General features: G+C 38.9%; 2 protein-coding genes across 4 annotated transcripts in view; one reads left to right on the forward strand and one right to left on the reverse strand.

Moving 5' to 3' along the window:
• The window catches only part of FBXL17 (F-box and leucine rich repeat protein 17), a 495,621-nt gene that overhangs the window by 420,131 nt on the left and 49,477 nt on the right, over positions 1 to 26,013 (forward strand). The gene's annotated exons all lie outside the window — the stretch shown is intronic.
• Positions 9,860 to 12,178, reverse strand: LOC121489227 (PC4 and SFRS1-interacting protein). 2 transcript variants are annotated; one of them, XM_041751976.1, is made up of 2 exons: positions 10,895 to 12,178; positions 10,658 to 10,838 (listed from the first exon to the last, which is right to left on the reverse strand). In XM_041751976.1, exons 1-2 carry the CDS (start codon positions 11,869 to 11,871, stop codon positions 10,799 to 10,801), a joined length of 1,017 nt encoding a protein of 338 aa, XP_041607910.1. In that variant the 5' UTR covers positions 11,872 to 12,178; the 3' UTR covers positions 10,658 to 10,798. The 2 variants fall into 2 exon arrangements, with proteins under 2 accessions (XP_041607909.1, XP_041607910.1); XM_041751975.1 differs by having other exon boundaries at positions 9,860 to 12,177.

The raw sequence follows: 26,013 nt of genomic DNA on the forward strand, positions 1-26,013 counted from the left end.
CATAATAGCCATAATCTTGTACTCGATTCCTAGAATTCCTGTGTATATCCATAATCAACGTGGAACGAGACTTCCTACATATTCCTTCACAGGCTTCTTACTTTTGGTGGTGATAGATTTTTCAGGCTTAGAGTAATTTGGATTCTAAACACTGTTTTAGAGATAGTTTATAGGGTTCCTCCCCCCACCCCTGCTGTTCTTTCCAGTTTCTCTTTAAACTTATTTTAACAGATATCTCTTATTTTGAAATAAATCATGTTCAATTTGAATATTTTAAGATTGTCTTTGATTCTTAAAAATCTTTTCACCATATGCTAAAGAAGAAAAAAGACTGTCTTATTTTGAAATAAATCATGTTCAATTCGAATATTTTAGGATTGTCTTTGATTCTTAAAAATCTTTTTGCCATATGCTAAAAGAGAAAAAAGACTGTCTTAATTCAATGATTTGAGATACGATAATGCTTTTAAAACAAATCAAATTTGTTTTATTAAATATATTTGGGGTTGAGAGTTCAGTAGACAACAGTCAGCACTTTATTTCAAGCCACTTAATGGAATTGCATAAAATAGATCAACTAGTAAAAAGTGCTTTCCTATTCTTCACAGTAATTCCACCTGCTGCTAGCCACATAGAGGTCATTAAAATATCCGATTTCATTGTATTCATAGAAAGTTTTAAACATAAATGTATTCCTTAAATGTAGTTCTTTTTTGGAAAAAAAACTAGTATTAGCTAATATTACTATTCAAAAGACATATTATACCAGTGAGAATATTCCATTAGATGTTTCATAAAGTCATATAATAAACTTTCTATTCTCATGAACAGTTCATTCAGTGAAAATGTATTGATGCCTACGAGATGCCAGGTAATTACGCAAAGTGTTAAAGGAGACATTTAAAAATGCTAGATAAAAATCCTTCTGCAAAGTAAGAAAGACTAAACCAGTGGCTTTCGCTATGGGTACCTTTTTCCATCAGCATCCACATCACCTGGAGAATTTGTTAAAAATGCACATTCCTGGACCTCTCCCCAGACCTACTGATTCATAATCTGCAGATAGGGCTCAGACAGGTATACTTTTAAGTAAATTATTCAGTGATTCTCATTAGTTTAAGAGGCACCTGTATGTCAAGAAGATAGACACAAAGAGAAATTAGTGTAACGCTAAGTGATAATTATTCTAGTAGAATTGGCATTGATAAATACTTGATTTAAATTTATGTTTCTAATAAATGTAAAATGAGAACATGTGACCTATAATATGGAGTAAGCACAGGGATAGATATTTATCTAGAATTCCATGCCTTAGATGCCTTTATATGTTAACAGAAATTAATTAAACACCTTGTTCTAGAGACGCTGTTTTAAACTAGAAATGTCATAATGAAGTCATGTTTGCAAGGAGTGAGAACAAATCTGCCATTCAATAGAATAGAAAGGTGCCTGTTTAAATCACTCAATTAAAAAAAATTCTCTTTAACACGAATTCTCAAAAATGCGAAAGAGGTCTTGGCTTCTTACACAAGTCATAGCAAAAGCAATATCAAATGGCTCTAGTTGAGGCTAACCCTACTACTTGATTGGTTTAGATGTGCAAGTGGGAGTCTAGGAAGTATCCATCATTAGATTTCATGTTCTGCTCCAGCCAACCAGCTGCTCAGCTCAACCACAAGTGATAATTCACAAAGACTAGCCACAGAAGCTGTATATATATATATAGCCCCAAGGAAAAATGTCCTTATTTACTTTTTACCCAGCATTAAAAAGTGATAAACAGAGCTAAATTCCAAAATATGCTTAAAAATCAATAGGAAATGTCAAGGTAGAAAAAAATTGGCAAACTGGTATTTAAAAAAAAAAAAAAAAAGCTTTTCTTTAAAAAAAAAAAAGAATATAACTTTCCAGTATTTATTAGTAAGGTACTAATTTCCAGAATCAGTCACCTTGTATAGATAAGCATGCAGTAACAGTGCGACCTGTAGGTCATGATTATATATGAACAGGTAACACAACGAAGTGAAATATAAGGCACTAGGATGTCGCCAGATTTCCTATGCACCTCACGCTTTTCTCTTGTGTTTATTCATGTAACAAGTTCTTAATGAGTGACAACGCCGGGGACTGTCATAGGCCCTGGGCTGCAGCCTCCCGTAAGCACACATCATAATCGCACCCAGCCCTCGGGGGTCCTGTACTGGTTGGAGGGTGCTCCCTAACATGGACAAACCAAGGAACAAACTAGCTCCTAAGGGAATTCCTAGGACTCTGTGACACAAAAGAACAGGTTGGGGGTCCAGTTGGACACAGAATTATCAGAGAAGGCCCCTCTCAGAAGGTAATAACCCCCCCTCCCCCACTGAAAGATGGGAAAGAGACAGGGACAGGAGTTGGATCAACAAACTGAGGGAGAAACTGCCACAAAGGCCCTGCAGAGGGAGAGAATCTGGGGGGGAGGGGTCAAAGAACCTGGTAGAAATCCGACACACCCCGGCCGGCCCAGAGATCGCGCAGAGGAAGTCAGATCCGCAGGTGGAGCTGTGCTGGACAGGTAGTGGCAGTGCACTTGGCTTTTACTCTAAAAGCAACGGGAAGCCATCGAAGAGTATCCTGCAAAGCAGTGCATGATCAAGACCAGCGTTCAAAACATTTCTTTGGCTACTGTGTAAGAGACTAAATTGGAGGAGGTGGAAAGATGACCAGTTAGGGGGCTGATGCTGTGGTCCAAGGAGAGCGATGGTCAGCGTGCAGGTGGACAAAAGTGAAAGGATTCAAAGTATATTTTGGAAGCAGAATAAATGGACTTTGCTGAAGGATTGAATTTTCTTCTGGAATTTACATAATGTTTTTAGAGTATTGTTTTCAGGAGGAATATATGTGAATCCAGACTTTATAGGTATAGAAATATCAGGGAGTAGGGACTAAAGATGTCTCAGCTGCTAGCTCCCTCCCATCCCTTCTCCACCCTGTGCTTTGTCCTCTTTGGGGAGGTCATCACAAAAGCATCTTGCCTTTGCATACGCAGATGGGGGAGGAGATGGAGAGAGCCTTTCTCTCTTTGATTCCTCCCACAGAAATCTGTGAGCATGAGGGGGTCCTATAATTGTATCAGCAAATGTTCCTTGGAGCCATTGTGTTTCATAGGTATCTGATTCCAACTCCTATTTTTGCTTTTAATGCCATGTTCATATTTTTAATAAATCAACATTTCAGATTGAGAGTAAAATCCAAGAAAATCTGAAGTGTTTAGAAGCTCTAAAAATAAAAAGGTATATATATGTGTATGCAAAATATTTTTATTTTTACTAGCACGCACATCCCCATCATAGTTAAATGTTGTTTTCAAAATAATTTAATATGTTTCTCCACTAAGTAGTAGCAAAAGTAATTTTACAGCATTTAGGTTAATTTATCAGATTTAATAATGCCAAACAAATGTGGCTCATTTTAAGTAATGAGACTAGAGTAGGAAAAGAAGCATCAGGAAAAATCGGAAACCACGGAATAATTAGATTTAGGCTTTCAAAAGCACTTGAGTTCATATCCTCCTCCCTACCCCAAAGGAAATAAAAGACAAGCCATTTAAAAATGAATTCTTTTCTGAAGACTTTCCCTATTGTCTGTTTAGTCTTCACAGTTTTCAATATTGACAGTGAGTTTCTTTTCACTACCAATATGGCAAGTTCCTTTGAGGTGGAGAGAGATTTCACCTTTCATTGCCTTGTGTTATTTCCCCTCTACTGAACTATGTAAAGAAAGGTAAATGGTAAAATGGCAGTGCACGAGATGGAGAGCCTTAGATTATTCACTCCTGCACAAGGAGATTGTTTTCTTTTTTCTGTTGTCAGTGTGCATTTGGGGGGAAAAAAATCTGCTTTAGCAAGAGATTTCTTCTTCCAGAGAGGTAATTAGGAAATACATAACTTCTGTTTTAAAAGCACGTTTGCATGCACTTACAGTGATGATTGCATAATCAGAGGCAGGCCTACAGCTAAATAGCAGATGAAAGAACTTTACTCGGAAGATTAGGGATACATGCCTTCTTGCTCTCATAGTAATGATAATGTTAGATATTAATCCTGTTAAAACCACTACCTCTTTCTCTTCAGACACCATCCTTCCCATAAAATTAAATTTTGAAGCTGTTGATCAGTGAACAAAATGTGCAAACTACATACATGCTTTCCTGAAGTCGGAGCATGTAAGATCACTTAGAGGTAGGAGTAATTGTTGAGGGTCTGTACGTAAAATTAAAAATGTGATTTTATTTTTGGATGCGATACAGCTTTCTTCAAAAGGAATAACTAGCGAGTATTTTGTTAGTTCATCTTTGCTGACTTTTTTTAAAAATCAAAGTAGCTTTTTGTCTCTTAGAACAAATCCTAGAGCCAAACTCTCTTAAGTAAATAAAGGTTTAAAAGAATAAATGTTTCAGGACTAAGGATGTGATGGATTGCTACTGTATATGTATTTTCCTGCAAAGCTAGTCAAAGGCTTTTTTTCTCCCACTACCTCTTTAATCTTAGTGAAAAGCTTTCCTTAGAGCTTGAGCAGGCCCCATAGGAGCCCTATATTCTCTTTATGTGTTTCTACACGCTGCTTCTCTTTACCAGACTTTAAGATATACCCGCGTTTCCTACACCAGGGCTGGAAGAGCAGTCATATTTTCTCATATTAATTATTATTTAGAATTTCCTTTGTCATGGTTGAGAGGAACTATCCCAGAATTTCTTCTCCCAAGGTAACCTCAATATTTTTAAAGGCTCTGTAGATGAACGGTAAGAAATTAGTCATTCTATAATATCATTTGCCGCCGCTAAAATATTCGGATATTTGATATCTAAATGTCAGATGAGGTCAGTTTATAAGAACAGGCGAATTTGAAAGAGTAATTGCTAACACAAAATGAAAAGAAAAAAAACAAAAAACAAAAAAAAACAAAAAGCAGTGCACCACCTCTTTCATTCTTGCTCCTTAACTTCTTGGAAGGCATGTAGAATTCCAGTCAGCAAGTGTCAAGAGAAGAGGTTGCTTCTGTTGGGTGTCAATTTATTATAATTTTTTTAATTGAGGGTTTCCCCCCCTATAAAACATACTTGTCTGAAGCTGAAGAATCTTTTCTTCAGAAGAAAATTACTATGTTTGTGAAAAATACAACCTGTGGTAGATAAAAAGCTCTTTTATATCCGGTTTTATTTACTAGAGAATCATTGTGTGTTTACACTTAGAGTCTTATGAGAGCTTATTAACTGAAGAAATTCTTCTTTGTATGTTTTGGTTTTCACATTTGGTTCATAATCTTTTATATAAAAGGAAGTGATTGTTCTTAGCTATTGGACAGATGGGATGCTCAAGAACCAGACTTTAAAGCTTTCCAAAGAGTCTTAAATACTCACTTGCTCCTCTACAAAATCCTGGGTAACAGAAGTCTGTAGTAGGAGTCACCATTGCATTTTTCCCCCCTCATGTAGCTAATTGCCTACAGCATGCAGTGTGGCTCTGAGCCATTATTTAAATATTGCTATTATGTAATGTAGTTACAGTTCTTATTATTAAAGGTCGTTTATTATTTACAGCATGTCAGTCTGTCATGGCTAGTTTGCCCAAATAGATTAACCTTTAACATTTTAAATATTTGAAGAGAAATTGATTTAGCATTTATTTTTCTATGGAGTGTTTTTATTAAAAGTCATAGGACTTTAGGGGCATTATTTTAATCACGAAGACCTGTTCTATAGATCACTTTAGCTTATTTTTTAATTGCTCATTCACCTGTTTGTAGATACAACATTTATTGTTTTGTTTTCTTTACATGTTTAACTTGTGATTTTATTGTGCTTTGTTTTTAAACGAAATTCAAGTCAGTAGTCCAGCAAAAATCAAGTCTCCAGTCGATGGGCTAGCAACATCATTAACCTATTAAGTCAGGTATAGATAGCTCAAATATGTGTATTAGTAATGGAAAAAAAATATTCTTGATATACTAAATGTTCCCAATTTATTTTGAGGCAGAAGATAAATATTGCCACTACTACCACTTGTACCTGTAACTTATCTCCATATTAGTATTTTAATGATAATGATGATGATGATGATGACAATAAAAGAAAAGTATTTACATATTCACCTAGCACAGGCAGGCTAGTTACTCTGCCTTTCTAACTTCCAACCTGAGAAATGCTATTAGACAAGAAGGACATTCGCCAGAGATCACGACACATGTTAATCATCAGATTAAATGTTAGTGATACACAAGGGCAGACACATGGATTTGCTTATTCAGAAGATGCCAGGAGAAAGAGTAGGAAAGGCTACAGGTAGCCGGAAGGATTATGACTACTATAATCAGGAAGTGAAGATGCAAGGGATGCAGATTTTATGTGTGTGTTACAACAGCTAGGTTAGCAACCCTGAAAATAACTTTATCTCTCTGCAAGGCCAGAGCAAATAAATATTTATTAAGTGGACTTCCTAGTCCTCTTCCTCATCTAGGCCATCCTCTAGGAGAGTGTGGGCTTAAGAGCTTGAACTCTGGCAACAGCTCTGCAGTTTACAGCTGCAGAACCATCAGCAAGTTACTTAACCTTCCTAAGTCACTGTTACATCATCTGTAAAATTGGATTTATGCAACAGGTATTTAATGGATGCCTGATATGTTTTAGGTACTATTCTAGCAGCGGAGGCTCAACAGTAAACCAGATAAAGTCTGTGCCTTCAGTAGTATCCACAAGGCTGTTGAGAAAGCCAATAGGATATTATAAGGTTTGGCAAAGTGTGCAACATAGATGTGTTCAGTTGATGGTAGATGTTTTCTTCATCATTATCAATGCCATATTTTACGTACAAAGCACTGCATTAAGTATTTTAAGAAATGCAAAAAAAAAAAAAGGTCTTGTTTTAGACATATCCTTTAGCATTAATAGTCGCTTGACATATTTCTGTTGTAGATTATTTAGGTTGTAATTCGTGAGAGACTCTGAGGCAAGGATTTGAATGCAAGTAGTTTATTTAGGGGGTTATCCCAAGCAGCTCTGGTAAAGCAGCAGAGATGGAAAACAAGGCAGGGAAGGAAAGCCATCAGAAGATACATTGATGAACACATCACAGCAGTAGGCGACCAGGACTCTCTCACTCAGGGTCTGTAGACGATGACATAAGGTGCGCCTCTGAGTTGTACCCCCAAGGGGAAAAGAAAATGGGGTATTTTTCAACCATTGCCTTTCTATCATTGGCCAAAGGCTACTGCTGGGGACTTAATTCCGTAGCATTTCCATCCAGCACCATGTTCAGTCCCGGCATGCCCTTAGCAGTCACAGGTGCTTGCAACAGGAAGCCCTTGGCCTTTTCAGAAACAGTGATATTTAAAGGGATCTGGAAGGGGCACCAATAGCATTTGCCACATAGATCTTCACCCCAAAACTAGGATGCAGGCTGTATGTGGCAAGCTCAAAATACATAGAAACAGAAGAGGAGTAGATAAACACTGGATTTAGAATTCCTTTTCCAGAATAAGGGTGGGAACATTAGTGTGGAAGCACAACACCTGCCTTACATAAAGGAAATATACTTGAGCGTTTTTCTTTCTAAAAGCATTACAAGTAACTTTTTGGCACTGAGGAACATTTCAGAATGGTCACCACATTTTGATCAGTTCTTTTATCAAATTAGAACTTAATTACATAACATCTATATGGAAAAAAATCAATCTTTTTTTCCTTAGTTGCTGAAGCACTTGGACACTCCAAAGTAAATTGAATCTTTACATCAATTTTCCAGGAAAAGAAACGATAAAATCTTTGTCCTTGAGGTTCCACTTGACAGGGTCAAAAGCAATTCTTTCATTGTATTATACCATAACACAAATGAGAAAATTCAAAGATTTCAGAATCGCTCTATTTCACATATTATCTTCTTAACTTTCCTCTGCAGCTGAGCAAGGGTGTTATTAGGCACAGGAAATTTTGTTGAATTCTTAAATTGGTCTCAAGAATTTTGTGATGGATGGTTTACTCAATTTAAAACAGATCATCTGGTGAAATTGCTTTTAGGTTAAAAGGAGGGTTCCTCAAACTCTTTTAAGGGCAGATCCTTTCAATTACTTGGTTAAGTCCTGAATTGCTAAACTGTAAAGTTTGAAGACTCTGGGTACATGGATGGTAAATATGATAAAAAGAGAATTCTAGAAGGAGACTAGAACAGACCAAACTTCATCTACTTGGAAGTTTCACAGGAGGTTAGCACTGGCCTGACCACTTATTTATCTTTGCTCAAGCCAGCTTATTCTGAGTAATCTAAACCTTAATTAATGATTATTAATTTGACATGAAGCTCCATGCAAATGCCCAGATACCATCTGGAGTATATTTTACCCAGTTTCATGTAATAAATATTTCTCTAATAAGACTCCTTGTACCCGATTAGAAAGACATGTGGCTCTCTGCCATGAAGCTCAGTTTTTGGTAGAATGTAAGCCACATAAATGCGGACAAACAAGAAGATATTTTATGAGCTTCCTTCATATTTTTGGTATTTCATGGGTAAAGGCTACAAACTGAGATTTCACAGGAACATACTCTTAAAAGTTGAGCCTCACTGAGCCTAAATATTACCTCCTCAAGTAGAACCTCTCTGGTTACTCCATTTAAAATAACCCCTCACCCCAGCCCCTCGTCTCCATCACCTCACTGTTGCATTTTCTGCAGCACACTCATCACTATCTTGTCATCTTTATTTGTTCTTGCTTCTTTATTTGTTTGTATGTTTTTCTGATTTCTCCCACTGGAATGTTACTGCCATGGAGGAAGAGAATTTATCTGTCTTATTCATTGTTCTCCCCCAATGTCAAGGACAGTGCTTCCCACAGAGTAGGCACTCAATAAATTTTTGTTGAATGAATCAATGAAAGGATGGATATTAAGAATCCTGTGTCCTTGAAAATAAATGTAGCATATCAAGTACCCTAGTGTTTTAGGGAAGAACCTTAACTCTTTCTAGCTTTTAAAAAATGCATTTTATTTCACTGCAGCAATAATATTAAAAACATGAGAAACAGGCAGCCTGTCAGTAAAATCGTTGAGCTGTTGGGCACAGATTTCCTGACAAGGGAACAGTAGACACAGAGGTTGGGATACAGACGCAGACCCTCGTGTTCAGTGTGCCAGGCAGCTGTGGAACTATATTTGGGAAGTACCTGGGACTTGAGACAACATGAATCAGCAAAGAAACAGGAAGGATGAAAGGCTCAATACATCCTCACCTGAGTTCTCAGGGCTCAGGCACCTCAGGCATTCCCTGGTTAGAAGGGCCTTCTTACCGAGACCAGGAGTAGATGAAAATGCCATTATAGGCCACCAGAGGAAAGGGCATGCTGAGTCTGTTTGAGGTAAACACACTGTGGGACTTTAGAGCAATGCAGTCTGTCCTTGCCTGAAATTATAGGCCATGTATTTTTTTTTTTTTTTTTTTTTCAAAAATAAACTTTTATCATTTACTAAGGATCTTATTAGATGATTTGAACCCTAAAGCCAGATTCATTCCTATACATACCTATTCTGCTTTCTATAGGAAAGCCATGTGACTTCACTGAATTCCCAGCCACAAAACTAAATTACCTTCAAAACTTAACATGAGTTTTGTACCTTGTAGAATTGTCAGTTGGATATCTAGTCGTCATTACAAAAAGGCATACAGACCACAAATTGTTACAAAGCAGCAGGATAATGTAGCACAATGTAGACTGTGAGATTAAAATTAACTTTTGATAAAAGGAGTGAGTACTTGTATAGAAGTAACATTTTATCTACCATAAAAATGCATAACTTCTACAAAACCCACAAACAGTGAAAAGACAATCCGGTAAATCCAAGGTTTGTAAAAACTATGCACAAAACCCACAGTATTTGGGAAAAGAGGAAAGGTTTTATACAAGTAGCAGTTTTAAAAATGTAACTTTTTTCTACTATCAATTACACATTAACATACACACACTAATTGAAATTATGCTACAACCAAACGTCTGGAAAAGCAATTTAACATTTCCTAAATGGATTTTCCCTCACATTTACTGAATAATGTAGCTGTTAATACTGCACAAGTACAATTAGCAATAATGCTTAATTACTTTTAAACAAATAGAAAGGGATTTCTCCCTCAAAACAAGTTTTTCAACATCAAAACCTATGCTTATAAAAATTTAAAACTTTCAGCAGTCTAAATATTTCAAATGAAAACCATTACAAACTTCTCAAATGTTCTTTATATTCCAGGTATGTCAACCTAATTATCTAGTGTAGAATCCTTCAGAGATATTTCAGTCTCTCTCTCTTCACTGGATGGCTTTTTCTTACTGCTGGCCTCGTGGTTGTCTTTGCTTTCTTCACTGCTGTCTCCATTATGTTGTGGTTGATTACTGTCTTGAGCATCAGATCCTCCATTTAGAGTCTTTGAACCTGTTTGTTCCTTTTCTAGCTTTTTGTTTGGCCCTTTCTTCCCTTGATCTTTGGTTTTATTTGCTTCCTCATGCTGTCTTTGTTCAGCGAGAGATTTATTCAGCACTTGTGTGATCACAGAATCTCCTTCACCAACCAAAAACATATTCTTAAACTTGTTATACAACATTGTAGACTTTTCCATGATAACCTGACTAACTTTGAATCGCCGTATTTTTTTCAGTGTTGTAATCATCTCTGTATGTTTCTGAGCTTGTTGCATTGTGACCTGAAGTGAAGCAAGTTCATCCAACGCCTCAATACATCTGTTCACATCAAGATTATCAATTTTGAGTGAATTTTTAATTTCAGCATGTATCCTTTGAAGTCGAGAATCCATTGATGTTTCTCGCTTCTTCTCCACTTTCTTAACTTCTGGCTTCTTTCCTTCATCTTTATTCTGCTGCTCAGTTTCCATCTGTTCCTCTTGCTTGCGTTTTCTATCTGCTGCTTCTTTCTCATGCTGGCCTTTCAGCATATTCCTTCTATGAGGAGTCTGAAAGTTCCTTCCACCTTTTCTCTTCTTTTCACTTTCTTGATCATCTCCTTCCTCTTCAGAATCAGAGGTTGATGTAACCCCTGTTTTAGGTAAATTTTTTCTTTTGGATTCAACTTCTTTCTTCCCCTCTTTTTTGTCTGGCTCTTTTCTTGGCTTATCTTCTTCCTTCTGGCCCTCTTCATCCTTTTTAAGCTGCTTTTTAGGTTGTTTTTCTTCTTGCCCCTTTTTCTTACTTTTGTCTTCTTCAGTTACCATGTCAGTCTCTGAAGGACAGGGCTGTTTTACCATTTTGGGTCTGCCTCTTGGTTTTGGGATCTTGACTTCTGTAGCTGCAGGTCGTCCTCTTTTAGGACTCACTTTTAGATTCACAGATGCTGTTGCTGTTGTCACTACTCCTGCCTCCTCAGTTTCTACTTGTTTTTCTGCCTTTCTCTTTCTCCCTCTTCTGGCAGCTTTTGGAGTGGTTATGTCAATTGCTTTAGTCACATCCTCATTGCTGGCTTTTTCTTCATGGTCAGTATCTTCCTTTGAAACACTTGTTTCTTTTTCTTCAACTTCAACATCAGATGATGCATTTGATTGTTTAGTTGATGCCTGTTGACTTGAAAATTTCACTTTCGGATTATTATCAATCTCCCATAAACCTTCATTAAAGCCTTTTCGTTTATTTGGTTTGCCGTACTTTTCCTTGTTTTCTGAGTAAGGAAATATATCCTTTGGGCCTAAAAAAGCAGTCTCATGAGTTCCAAAAAAGAAAATGGGTAGTTTGTTTGTGGGTGGTTTTACAGCTCCATCAGGAACTTCATCTACTCGAGCTGGCCAATGAGGGTAACCTTTCATCTTGGCGAAGATGAGGTCTCCAGGTTTGAAATCGCGAGTCATGTTTCGGGGGCGAGGCCGGGGGTCTGCAGCCCGGGGGGGGCGCGGTGCGCGGCCGGCGGGGGGGCGCCGAGGGGGGCGGCCGGAGCCCAGGCGCCCGGGGCGGCGGGGGGAGGATGCCTCCGGGCGTCCCGACGCGCCTGCCGGGGCCGCGGGCGCGGAGGCTGCGGTGGCGGGCCGGCCGCCTCTGCCCGCGTCCACGCAAGCCACCTGCGCCACCAGCTGCCGCAGAGGCGTCTCAACGGCTCCGAATCGCAACCGCCGCCGCCGCCGCCGCCGCCGTCGCTGCGCTAGGCCATGTATTTTTTAAACAAGTTTTTATCAAGCACCTCCTGCGCACGAGCACTATTTAGATTCCAGCCTCCATTGTCTCTTCCATACCCATCACTACAGAGACACTCTGCTTTTGATGTTATTATTTCTTGGCCTTCTGTGGCAAAATTTGGTTTGGAGAAAGGGCTTTGCCACTAACAAGGCCAACAAGCCATGTCTTCACACCTTATTAACACTAGTAGGGAGTGCTTTAGGTACAAGGTGAATATACCTATTCCAAAACACAGTGTCCCACTAGAATATTCTTTTCTGCCCCCCCCTCCCCCAAGAAGTTGGGAAGTCTTCAAGCTTATTCTTAGGATCTCATCATTTATGCAAAGGCCTGTTTTTGTTTTTTTGTTTTTTTTTCAGAAGTGGTGGGTGACCCTGTGCCTTTTGGGTAATTGAGATTGAAAGTTAGGTTTCTGCTGTCGTATTAAACTGACTCTGGTTTCTTACTTGACTGAATATGAAGAAGCTAGGATTTTAGGATTGCTTCTGTTACATTTCCCAAGATGTGAATGTGACAGGAAATTTTTATTTTAAAACAATACCGTGATCCATGTACTTACTTACTGACAGAAGACGTCCGTTTAAAAAATAAAAATAAAAAAGACCGTGTCAGTCTCAAAGAAATTGGGTGCAGCTAGACTGTTAACAGACAAGTCAATTGCTGAAGATATCTCATCCTCATTCATTGAGCTCTCAGGGAGAGTTTTATTAACCTACTGTGTTTCCAGGGTCTATACTGTCTTTGGCCCAGTGGATTGAACTGGGTGAGATCCTTGCATAGACTCAACATCTTCTTAACAAAAATGAAAACAATATCATATTGCGTTTTGAATCTGTTTGGGAGAGAAATATTTTTAGGAAAAAAAAAGATAATTGGAAAGCTCTGTATTCATCTTTCTGTGCCCTAGGACATTGATTTTTCAGACGTTGTAATGTATTACATGGTGAAATAGTCCCATGGACTTTCATATATATTAGTGACTCCAGTGCCCACAGCACACATTGCAAACCTTTCGCATTCAGAGATTCAGCGTGCCTTGTGGTATTTCTGTCTGACCTCAATCCATTTTGGAAATAAAATGTTCCAGGCACTAAGGGAAAGAAGGTCTTAATGGCCTCTCTCTGGCTTTCCTGTCATCCCTTGGTACCTGTGTAGGGAAGCCAGTGGCAGGCATCCTTGCTCAGAATCTGCCTGGTGATACCTGGGTCTCTGCCAAGGGCTTTGGGATCCATGTTTCACTCTGCGGGCTCCCAGCAGTACTGTCTACCCATGTAGTCACAGGAGATGTGAGCTCTGTATTCAGCAGGTGCTCCGTAGATATTAAAATGGAATTGAATCAAGATTTAGTAAATCTGAGCCAAATCGGGTGTGGTATGTGAACTGTATCTTCCCTGAAAGCAAGAAGTGGAGGGAAGATAGCAGTGAGAGCAGACAAGGAGAGAGAAATCAGGTCCTTTTCGATTTCAGGTTCAATCGAACCATGCACCATAAAAGAGAAGAGATTGAGGCAGGAGTGTCTCCTTCCCCCGTCCTAGAGTGTGACTGTCCCTGGCCAAATCTCTGACCCATGCTCGATTTTTATTATCAGATGCTTCTCTTCTAGTCTTACCTCTCAGTCACCCAGCGTCCTGGCCAAGAGCATGGATGCAGTGTGGTCCGGGCCCCCTTCTTCCATGATCATAGGAGGCTACTCCTGTCACCTTAACCCCTCACCAGGGACATCTGTTCACCCTGGCTACTCCTGCTGCCCTCTCCTATTTTTCATTATCCATAATGACAGCCAACTTCGATTTAATGCCTCAAGTTCTATGTAAAGTTGGGTTTTGTATAAGAAGTATGAGAATTTTGGCTTGCTGCCTCCATATTCTCCATTCTGTTCTGTTGTATGACTGGCCATTTCCTTCATGCCATGACACCTGCCCTTTGCCTTACTGCTTTCTGCTTCTCAGTGGCATTGCTTTCAGCTATGAAAAACCTTAGAGGAGCTGATCAATACCAAGTTTTGTATTGTTGATCTTTTAATACCATATATGAAAGTGTGTGGAATGATACGGGGATGTATATGCGCGTGGGAATATATGTGCCCAGTCACTGCCCTCTGTATCCTGTATGGTACATGAAATGGAGTTGAGGGAGGTAGGAAACAAATTTCATTTCTAAAGCAGGACGTCTAGGTCAAAATCGGAAATGTTAATCAAAAGTTGGGGGTAAATATTCAGAATTTTCAAAAACTAACACCAAATCTCCTCCTAACAATTTACATAAAACCCTACCAAAGGATGTTCTGAACTGAAATCTGAGAAAGTACCATTTATCATTAATGATAAAAAGCTCCTCACACCTTGCCAATCCTCTTGTAAAGGACCATTTACTAATAAACAGTATTGTAGTAAATGGATGTCTCCCTGAAAATGGACCCTGACATCAAATAAATATGTGTGTGCATATAGATTTGCACAATTTTTTTATTGGTTTGTTTTTAAAGCAGAATAAAAGGAAAATAAACCTTTGCCAACTGTGTCTTTATTTATTCTTTTTATGTATTTGGCATGTAAATCCAAAAAAAAGTTCTCTTTAGATTTCTGCAACACTAATCTTGAACACTGTTGCTCTTGGTCAATTTAGCACACGTTCTCTTTTACAACTAGTATATGATGATAAGACTTCAGGGGTGTGCAGCCCTACAGAATCCCTGAATAAGTCTCACAGACTATGGTAGAGTCACTCTACTAAGAGCGTGTGAATAATTAATTTTTTTTGACTAGGTTGAAAATAATTCAGTGACCACCTCCCTCATTCCCATTTGAATTTGAAACCTCCTTTTCAGATTGTTAAGCCACGTCAAATAAACAACCCAATGCTGTTGTTATTCAGTTTATCATAGTCAAGCCATGCTAGTTTTTAAATTTTAGCCTCTGAGCTTTCATGTGACTATATCCTGTGGCTCTGTAGTATGTATAATAGCATATATTTTTTTCAACAAAGAATAAACAAAGAAGTGCTATGAAAATAGAAATGAATTGTAAACCATGGTCCTGACATGAGCAACTTAGTTCCTACTGGGATTGTGGAGCAATTTTCATGGCTTTTAAAGGAAAGGAGAAACTTGTAGTGGTGATAAATTATACCATGGAGACCTCTTAAACACTTAGCCTTGGTGAACATTAAACCTGTCTCTTCAACAGGTTTATTGCAGGATTAGGCACTTCCTGGAGAAAGATTCACTCTGTCTTTGGCATTGATGTAAATTTGGTTTCTGCTAGATTTATAAAAGGTGCTATACAGAAGTCATTCAATTTTCTCAAAAGTTCACTTCAGAATTTGGGGTGTGGATTTATTCATATCCCAGACATCACGCCATTGTCCTTCAAGTGAATCATCTACAAAATCTTCACAGATTCATCCTGAATCAGGCTGGTTCAGTCCTTTGGGGTAATTTGTATCTGCCTCAACATTCTACTGACGCTTTCTGGCCACCAGCGTTGTGCTGATTAAGTGACAGCGTCATTGCTGTCAAGACCTGTGGGCTGTATTTTTAAGATTCACATCTGCAGTTTAGATCCGAATGTGGCAGGCCTGGTCGCTTTGGTTCCCAATTTGCAAATTTGTCAAAAAGAAGTAATATGTCATTAAAAAAATATGAATGGTTAAAGAGTCAGGACATGAAAATAACTGCTTTTTTGACTTAAGTTTCGAATATACATTTTGCAACTGGTAGCATAAAACTAGATCTTAAAAGGCTGCTTGGTTGCACTCTCTAGCTGCTGTTCATTTATTCCTTAAGCATTTATTGAGCATCATACCCGAGGTTTGTCCTAGGTACTAGAAGTAAGGCAGAGACAAAAACCCTTTCAGGGAGTGGAGGGGTTATATTCTAGTTAACTAAATAAATGGAATAAACCAAGAAGATGGGAGCAGATGAGGGAGGGTGGGGGGAAGTGTCATTTGAGCAAAGGATGTGAAGAAAGGCCTTAAGGAGAAGGAAACTATAAAAGAAAGGTCTGAAAGATGTGAGGATGTGAGCCCTGAGGATTTGGGAGGAGGGAGGATGGAGCATATCTGGGTAGAGGCCACTAGTTGGGAGGATGGTTCATTTGTTGGCAGAAGGGTGAGGAGGGCAGTGTGGCTGGAGTGGCGTGAGCAGAGCAGAAGTAGTAAGGGATGAAGACCAGAGCATGCAAAGCCATTATTTACGGCTTTACTCGAGTGAGGTGAGAGCCTAATGTGCAGAGGAGGGACTTGAACTGATTCACTTTAGAAGAATCCCATTCTTGAGAATAGATTCTAGGGCATTCTTGAGAATAGATTCTAGAAAGATGAAGGCAGAGGAGGAGGGACCGGTTCGGAGTCTGTTGCAGTCATTGGCAATTGAGGCAGGAGAGGAAATTGGCTTGGATCTGGGTGGGGAGGGTGGTGGCGAGGACAGCAGAGGGGGTGGGGAGAAGCAGTTGGGCTCTGGATCAGTGGAAGACAGAGCCCAGGGAACTCGCTAATAGAGCAAATAATGGCTGTGAGAGCAACACAAGAGTCAAGACTGCCAGCCTCATAGTCCCAATTCCTTGTTACATTGTAGCCAAAACAGGGAATCCAGTCTCCCTTTTTTCAGGACCCTATGTATTTTTTTCTTTTACTGACTCAGTGAAAATCTGTGTCTCTGTCTATAAAAAGACCGACACAATACAAGAAGTAGTTGTCGCAAGGTAAACAAAGTTCTACTACTGCAACGTAAGATAGAGATGCTGCTTAGCAATTAAGGTACCAGATACACCCCCCTAACACAGCCCCACCCCCAAGGTACCAATGAGTAATGCAAGCAGAGAGGGGGTCAAGTTTGAAATATAAGTGGAACAAGAGCCTGAGCTCATGCATGACTTACCTGGATCAGGAGACAAAATCCAGAGGCGCACTGAGCAAAGATTGGTTGATAGAGTTACTCACTCAGCAAGGCTATGCGCTGGGAATCAACAGAGGATAGGACACACTCCTTGTCTTTGAGGAGCTGCAAGTCTAGTGAGAGCACTTGGCCTCCCATGACTCAGTGTAGCACTAGGATTTTATTTATAACATGTGCAGAGACGGATGTCAGTGATGTAACTTCGAAGCAAAGATACAGAGACATTAAATGTAGATTCATGCAGGTATTTCGATGTATGTTTTTTACGTGTGTGTAGGCCAACAGTATAGATATGGGACTCTAAGCTCACTCCTATTCTTGTTCCAAATTTCAGTATTAAGGACTTGCTTGGCTACAATGATCAGTAAAAGCTGTAGTAAACTAAGGGTACATAGAAGATGCTCAACAGATTTTTGTCCCCAAAAAATGTTCAGTTTGGGACTTAATACTCAACGAGAATATATTGAGCAAGATTTCTTGAAAAAAAAAAAAATCCCTGTGCATCAAATAACGGGTAATATCTCGGCAACTCTCCCCAATGTAGCAGGAGTCCCCAGCCAGCTCTGAAAGGTGCCCATGGCTGTGTTACAGCTGCCCAAGGAAGCTAGAGAGCTGGTGTGTGCATCTGCTCTGAGCCACTCCTGGGTTTGCCCCTGAAAGGGCTCCCTCCCCCTCCACTCCCCAAGGGAGATCTGCATCTCCTTCTGCAGAGCAAGCCCCCATTGTTCTGACTCTCCTCCCACCAAGGACCCAAGGAACAGCTTGCCTTCCTAAGCAGCAGTAGGTGTGCTTCCCCCCTCACTGGAAGGCTTGTACTGCAACAAATAAGGGGACACTGAGCTGGCAAACCAAAGTGAGGAAGGCAGACGGAGACCTTAGCTAAGGGTCATCTCATTCACGTTTCTATGCTTCTGGGCTAAGTAGAAATAAACATGCAAACCACGATCCCTCAGTCTGTCCAGCAAAAGATAAATTTAATAACCTATTTTTTTTTTATTTTTCTTGTGAAATTTTGTTGCTTTTCAACTCATGTAAGTTCTTGAGTTATCCCTCCCCTCCCCAGTTCTAAGCTTCCTTTAACTTATTTTGGAATAAACCAAAATGAAACAAAATCATACATTCTAAATCAAGCTCTTAAGACAGAACTGAGTTCATTGATTAAATATGAAAGGGAGCATCTTTAGCAAAATGAAAGCCAAGCTTTTAAGTCTTCACTGAACATTGGTTAATCTTAAACCGTCTTGGCACTAGTTTCTTCATACAATTTTGCATATCAGGTGTTTACAGACTAAATAGTAGATGAGCTCCAAGTACGCTATGTCATTTAATGTCAATGAGCTAACCCTGTTTATTCGGCTCTGTGCTTAGCAATTGCAATAATCTGCATAAAAGTGCTCAGTATGCTACAATTAAGAAGCGTGCTGGTGGAAGGCACAGTCTCGGTTCATTTTTTAAAAAGACCATCTGTTTCTTGGTGTGCTACTTGTACAGGTTTTCCTTTCATCTTTCACCTTCTTAAAAGAAATCCACAGTTTTCTAAAGCTTTTGATACTACTGCATTCTTGGGCTTTATAGAATGCTCATTCTCTGGATTTTCAGCTGTGGTTTTGCCAACATCCTCACAAGATCATTTTAAACCCTCAGGAATCTTAGAAATGAGAACAGGGAAATAGGAAGCCTCCCCCTCCCTGTATCTGCTCCCTTCTAGTGAGTTGACAGTTGCTGTCAGCAACCAGTAATAGTTCTTGTAATGGTGGTGGTGGTGGTGGTGGTGGTAGTGGTGGTGGTGGTGGTGGTGGTAATCTATTAATATTTGCAAGTTAACAAGGTAAAATATATTTAAAGTTTATATATTCAAGAAACTTTTACTCATTTCTTTGAAATACCCTTAGGAAAGGATAGAAATGCCCTGACAGGCTGTGAAATAGGAAATCCTAAATAGGATTCTTAGACCAAAAGTTTTGCTATGTCTTAGTAACACACCTTTGATCATGCTCAAAGACTAAATTTTTAGCATGTTGAGAAAACAGTTTCTCGTTCTGAGTATTTTTAATTCAGAAAACAAACGTCTTTAACCACATATGTTTAAGGCATTTTCTTTTCGATCTATCTGCAGGTGAAGTGTGTACATTATTTTGTGGGAAATGAACGAGATAAAGGGAAGAGGTAAAATATTCTTCAGTTAAATAGCACATTTTATGCCCAGCAGCCATGGGAAATAGGTTAGCTTATTTAAGGAGTTTATTTCCTTATGTAATATAGAAAGAAGAAAGATGTTTGTATAGCCTGTGCTTTGGAATAAAAATAGCAAATTTTAGACTTGACTTCATTTAAAATGATTAAACATAATGTCTATTTACTGCTGAATTTCTTGGAGGAAAGAACAGTCTTGTCAGAATTGTATATTCCCAAACCTCTTTATTTCATGTCATTTTTATCTCCTGAAACTACATTTTACAAGGCAAGTAGGAAGTGATGCAGCTTTAAGGAAAATCACAATGTCAGAAAAGAGATTGGGGTAAGTGGGATAAGCCTACACCCCTGTGCTCCCCTAGGATATGGATAAGGTGGGGTTCTTACAATGACGTCAGCCACAACCGAGAGCCTTCCCAACCTCTGTTGTACATTTTGTTTTCAACTTTAAGAGCATGACCTTAAACATATTTAGGCGGTCTTACACTTTATAAAACCTTGTGAAAACAAGGGATTGATTATTATAGTCCCAAACCAGGTAGTCTTTATTGAATAAATATGGACATAATACCTGGGATCTGGACTTTGTGTTTACTGCACCATCTACACTACCCGGCCGGGCTTAGGGGAGGTATGCAGTACACAGAAGATATTTAAGCAGCCAGTTTAGGTTCTTATTAGACTGCCCACCACCAGAAGAAAAATCTATTGTTTGGGATGTCTGGGTGGTTCAGTGGTTGAGCGGCTGCCTCTGGCCGAGGTCATGACCCCGGGGTCCTGGGATCGAGTCCCACATCAGGCTCCCTGCATGGAACCTGCTTCTCCTCTCTCTACGTATGTCTCTGCCCCCCCCCCCCCCCGTGTCTCTCATGAATAAATGAATAAAACCTTAAAAGAAAACAATTTAAAAAAATGTATTGTTTGAAGCAAAGAAAGTTTTTAAAAGAGCCTTTGTATCGTGAGAGAAAATACCTGTCAAACAGTGAGGTGAGAAGTCCAGAGGTGCCTACTGGTAAGCGTGGAGACCTGGCACCAAGCATCCTTTGTCTGCTGGCAGATGTGTAAAGGTCTTTGAACCAGTAGATGTCAGCCTGATTGAACACAGACGGGAGACAGCAGGAACGAGCAATAACGATGAAATGTTTGGGAAGTCAAGTTTGGATTAAGGTATTTGGTTCTAGCAGTTGAACAAGGCAGCAGACAAGGCTAGAGTAAACACAGCTCTCCTGTTTAGCTATTGATTTATTATAAGTACCAAAATTACTTTTATTTTTACATGCAAAAAGGTACATTCAGGTTCTAAAATTATATGTCCCAAGACTACATGACGCAAGAACAATGTGGCTCACTGTAAATTTCTTAGAAGCTAAGGGGGAAAAAAATCTCATTACTTTCATAAGTTCTTGCAGAAAAGACTGTTGTATATTTTTTCCAGACTATTGGTGGAAATTTTTCTTAACATATAAAGAATAAACCATTTCCCCACCCCAGCCCCTACACAATCTGGGAAACCGCTCTTATGAAATAGCAGTTCTCTAAAATAAAAACACCAAAGACATATTAACTAGGGTTCTTTTTTCTTTTTATTGTTGGCATTGAATACAAATCAACATTAAATCTGAGACCATTTTTAGTGTCAGATTCCCAGATCTAAAATAGGGTATACAAATAAAAAAAATTGGCAAAAATGTTTTACTTATGTTTTATGCAGCTCGTAATGGTTGAGACTCTTCATTTAGAATTCAAACATCCCCCTCCGTATTCCATATGGAATAAATTTTAGGAAGTGCCAAAAATAATGAAGGGATGCTTGGGTCTAAGCAAATAATATATTTTAAATTTTCAATTATAGTAAGAAACTAGTTTTTCTCTACACAAAAGAGAGTTTATTAGCCTCTCCACCAAAGACTAAAATGTTACTTCGATGTTCAATCTGTATGTTTAAAACCATTAATCAAATAAATGGAATACTGTCCGTTAGGAATCTTTCGGTTACAATTAATAAAACCCCCAACTTACCTGATCTAAACAAAAAAAGGAGGGGTGGATTTGATTGGCTCATGGAACTCAAGAGGTAGCTCTAGTTACATGTGAGGCCTAGACCAGCTATTCAGGGTCTCGGTCGCCAGCTCTGGATTTCTGTAATTCTTCCCACTTTGCCTCCCTCAATATATTGGTATTGTCCTTAGGCCAACTCTCCTTCTGCTAGCAAAAAGGGCTATGGTCGTTCTAGACCTGAAACATCATAAATACCATCCCAAGGAAAGAAGAAGTCTGTCCCAGCATTTCCAGCAAGAGCCATGGGGTTTACGCTAGTGGGATTGGCTAATGTCAAATGTCCACTGATCGCTGTGGCCAGGTAGATGGGATTCACAGGTGTGCTTTAGCTCTTCAAAGCCTAAACCGCAGCACTGAAGATGGGTTCAGTCTCTTCTAGGGACAGCGAAGAATTTGAGGACAGATTGATTCTTGAAGGAAGATCTAGGAGAAGGGAAAGAAGATGGAGACAAACAACTAGGAGGCAGCCAGGGAATATCCTCCACAACTGTGTCAGTAAAAAGGTTACTGTCTTACATGCCTAGCCCTAAATTGGCTGGGGGAAATTTATTCTGTCCGTCATCCCCTTTACCTCTCAGCAGACAATGCAATCCTATTATTTGGGTACTTCCAGGAGGGATGATGCAACCTTGTTTCAAAATGTTAATTTTTAACATCTGTTAGAAGCAAATCCAGTTTTCAAAGGAGGAAAGTGATCCACAGGCGTAAGTGGAGTCTTCCCCATTGACTACCTCAACAGCCCACCTCAATTGACTATATATTCAGGTTTGAAACGCTGTTCTGGTTTCAATAAACTGCTTGTAGGATTTAGAGAAAAGCTTGATTCAACAGGAAACATTTTACCAGTTTTGCATTTAGATTTTCTACTAAATCTATAATGAAGTAGTCCTGTGGAATGCTCAACTTTCATATGATGGGCTCATGGTTGCATTTTATATTCATGTCATTGTGTGAAGTGTCTCTCGTACAAAAAAACAAAAACGAAAGATTTCCCCCTTCTTTTTTTTCTGTCTCTCTGCATAAGCTCATCCAGATAGGTCCATTTCAGTCCTGTGTGGCACATGTTCTTATATGTTTTTAGCAGCCTAAATTGCCCTAGTTGATCCTAATTTGGATTTGTATTTCCACCCACCACTGTCAGTATTTGCAGAATGAGCAGTCATACTGTCACCCTCAGCAAATAGCATCCTCCTGTGCTGAGTTTATGAAGCCAAGCCCCGAATGCCCTCCTTAGACATAAAAGGGTAAGAGTCCAGGGATTAGAAGGTGGCCTTGCATCCCTATCAACCTGTACTCCTGTTCTCCAGGATGGGGTGCCGTGAAGAAATCGTGGGTCTGCTTCATTTAAAGTCCAGAAAGTCTAACGCAGCTCTAACCATTTTATTTGCTTCCCAGGGGATCAAGGGAACCCGACAGGGTGACACCGTCATCATGGTCATGATCATCACCGTCATCACCGTCGCCACCATCTTTTCATATTTCTTCTCCTTTGCTCCTATCCCAGAAGAAAATGTTACTTCTCTTAACTTAGCAGTCTGCACATATACTTCTCATTTCCCACGTCCTCTGCCCAGCTCTAAGACGTGATGCCATTTCTACACCTCCGCCTCTACCTGTTCAGAATGCAATGAAGGAGCAAAACAGACCTCTTTTCAATCCCTCAGTCCCATAAAAACGTCACCATCTCTTTCTCCTTCGTGGCTGCTGTCTCTGCAGTTGATCATAGTCCTTACCAGCTTCCTCAACTTCTACCCTTATCCTTCCCCGCAAAACCACATGCCCTCCTAAAGTCTCTAATAATTCAGTAAATATTTATTGTAAGCCTATTGTGTGAAGAGCTAATTACTGTTAAGATACAAAATAAATACAGTATAGCCTCTACTTTTAAACCACTTACAATATTATGAGAGTTATTTCCCACCTAGTCAGGCCACTGAAGCTCTCTATCACAGGGGCTCAGGGCTCCCCTGGACATCAGACATAAAGTCGTCCTTAAGTCCTCAGAGTACACCTCTTTACAACAGTTGATTGCTTGGCCAAAGATGGAAATAAGTGGCAAAGCTAGAATTTGAACCCAGGCCTTCTGGGTACCAAATTATGAACTTTATTATTAAATTTTAACTGCACAGATAATACATGAGTACTGTACCCTTTAAAAACAGGTATTATGTTACAAATGAAACAAATTTCTTTTAGCCACTCTCCTACTTCCCACTGTGACATGTGTAGTTCTTTTAGACTATTTTTATACACATTCCTACGTGGATGTACTCATCGAAAATATAGAATATTGTTTTATTGTTATGCAAATGAATTCTAGCATAAACATCTTTGAACAACATCCTTCTTCATTCAACAGTATTCTTTTGAGATTCATCTGTGTTGATAGATACAGGTCTAGATGGTTCTTTTAGCCACTCTGTAAACTCCATGAAATGAATACACCATATTGTATTCATCTGTCTCATCTGTTCCCCTTTTGAAGACCATTAAGTTCTGTTTTCATTTCTCACTATTGCAAATTCCTCGGTGCGCCTTCCTTGCGTGTAGTGAAGCAATGTATTTTGCTGGTTAAATCCCAGCTCTTGACCTATTGGCTGTGGGGCCTTGGATAAGTTACCTAAATAATATAAGCTTCATTCTCATCATCATAGACTTGTTTTAAGAATTAGATGAGTTTGGGTATGAAAAGCGCTGCATTACAGGCTTGGTACATAGTAAGTGCTCAGTAGACTGTACTTGTTTCCAGTTTAATTGGTACTTCCAAGTTGCTCTTTAAAGTAGCCACATTGATGTGTAATTCCTGGAGCAGTGTAAGAGAGTGTCCACCTCCCTAACTCCTCCTAATACATTGTATTATCAAACCTTCTTATTTGGTATTCTGTCCAAGAAGAAACCATCTTTAAGTGATGTTTTAATTGGAATTTTCCTGATATTAATGAAGATGAATGCTTTTTTATGTGTTTATTAGCCAGTTTTGTTACTACTTTAAATTATTTGTCGCTCAGGACTTTTTTTTTTCTATTTTTGTAGACTTTTGCTGAATTTTTAAAAATGTACTAATTTTGATACTGTTTCCTTTTTACACACTGCAAATATTTTCTCTCGATCTGCCAGTTTAAAGTATCTTTGTCTTTAAAACGATGGAGTTTTATAGGACCACATCTACCAAACTTTTCTTTTATGTGCTTTAGGCTTTGACAGTTGAGATGAGTTCTCACTCTGCCACTTACAGACTCTGAGGTCTTAGATAACTCATATGACCTCTTGTTGCTTTCAATTTCTCAGCTGCAAAATGAGGATAATGATAGTATCTACTTTATAGGTCATGCAGTATATGCATTAATATATGTGAAGTGCCTACCACAGAGCCAACATAGTGTGCTTTCCATTATTGAGTAAGTCCTCCCCCAACCCAAAGTCAAGAAGACACACCCCTATAATACTGTAATTATTTCAATTTTCTCTTTCTTTTAAAGTTTTGGTCTTTAATCCACCTGGAATTTACTTTATTTATGAGGTTGAGGTCTACGTATTTTTATATAGGATCATGAGTTGTCTCTACATAATTTATTGATATTTTTTCCCCTCTGATTGGTTAGGGCAATTCTCTCATAGACAACATTTTCATATATTCTGGAACGTGTTTCTGGGATCTCTTCAATTGGCCTATTCCAGCACCAGTATTATACTGTTTTAATTATCGTAACTTTATATTTTGACTGGACATCTGGTAGATTTATTTTTTTTTATCTGGTAGATTTATCCCCCCTAATTATTTTTCAAAATTGTCTTCCTCCTTCTTACACAATATTCTTTCATATTAATTTTACAATCAATTTCTTAAATTTCATTTAAAAACTATGTTGGGGGGGGATCCCGGGGTGGCTCAGTGGTTTAGTTGCCTGCCTTTGGCCCAGGGGGGTGATCCTGGAGTCCCGGGATCGAGTCCCACGTCAGGCTCCTGGCATGGAGGCTGCTTCTTCCTCCTCCTGTGTCTCTGCCTCTCTCTCTCTCTTTCTCTCTCTATCATAAATAAATAAATAAATAAATCTTTAAAAAAAAACTATGTTGGTTTTTTTTTTGGGAGGATTATATTGAATGTATAGATTTTTCTGAAGTGAAAGGACATATTTATAGCACTGTATTTTCCTGTCCATAAATTAGGCATAGTTCTCTATTTCTGGTCTTCTTTTATGTCCTCTAATAAAGTTTTACAATTTTCTCTACAAAGCTATTTCATGTTTTGTAAGGTTTATTCCTATATAACATTTTTTTTGTTACTATTACCAGTGGAATCTTTCTCTCTTAAATTCTAACTGGTTGTTGTTACTCAATCAGAATGCAGTTGGTTTTGTGGATGTTGTAACTGGCTAACTTACTAAAATCAACTTTCTTAGTATTTTTTAATAGTTTGTTAGTTTGAGTCTCTTGCAGTTTTTTTGAAACTCCTTCCAGTTTTTATGCCTCGTGTGTCTTCTTGTTTTATTGCCATTTTCTAGGACTATGAATGTGCTGGATGCTAGGAATGTCAGAGACCTCTCTGGCATGCTTCTGGCTTTAATGGATGCTTATACTATGGTACCATCCAGTCTGATGCTTGCTCTGGGTTTCACAAGGACACCTTCTTGGGAGCAGCATATCATTGCTTATTTTATACTTTTGAAGACTGGAA

Source organism: Vulpes lagopus, chromosome 4 (assembly GCF_018345385.1).
Source record: "Vulpes lagopus strain Blue_001 chromosome 4, ASM1834538v1, whole genome shotgun sequence".
NCBI lineage: Eukaryota > Metazoa > Chordata > Mammalia > Carnivora > Canidae > Vulpes > Vulpes lagopus.

Excerpts from the sequence above, each read along its gene's own strand:
- LOC121489227 (XM_041751975.1), bottom strand. The coding sequence starts at position 11,871 with ATGACTCGCGATTTCAAACCTGGAGACCTCATCTTCGCCAAGATGAAA.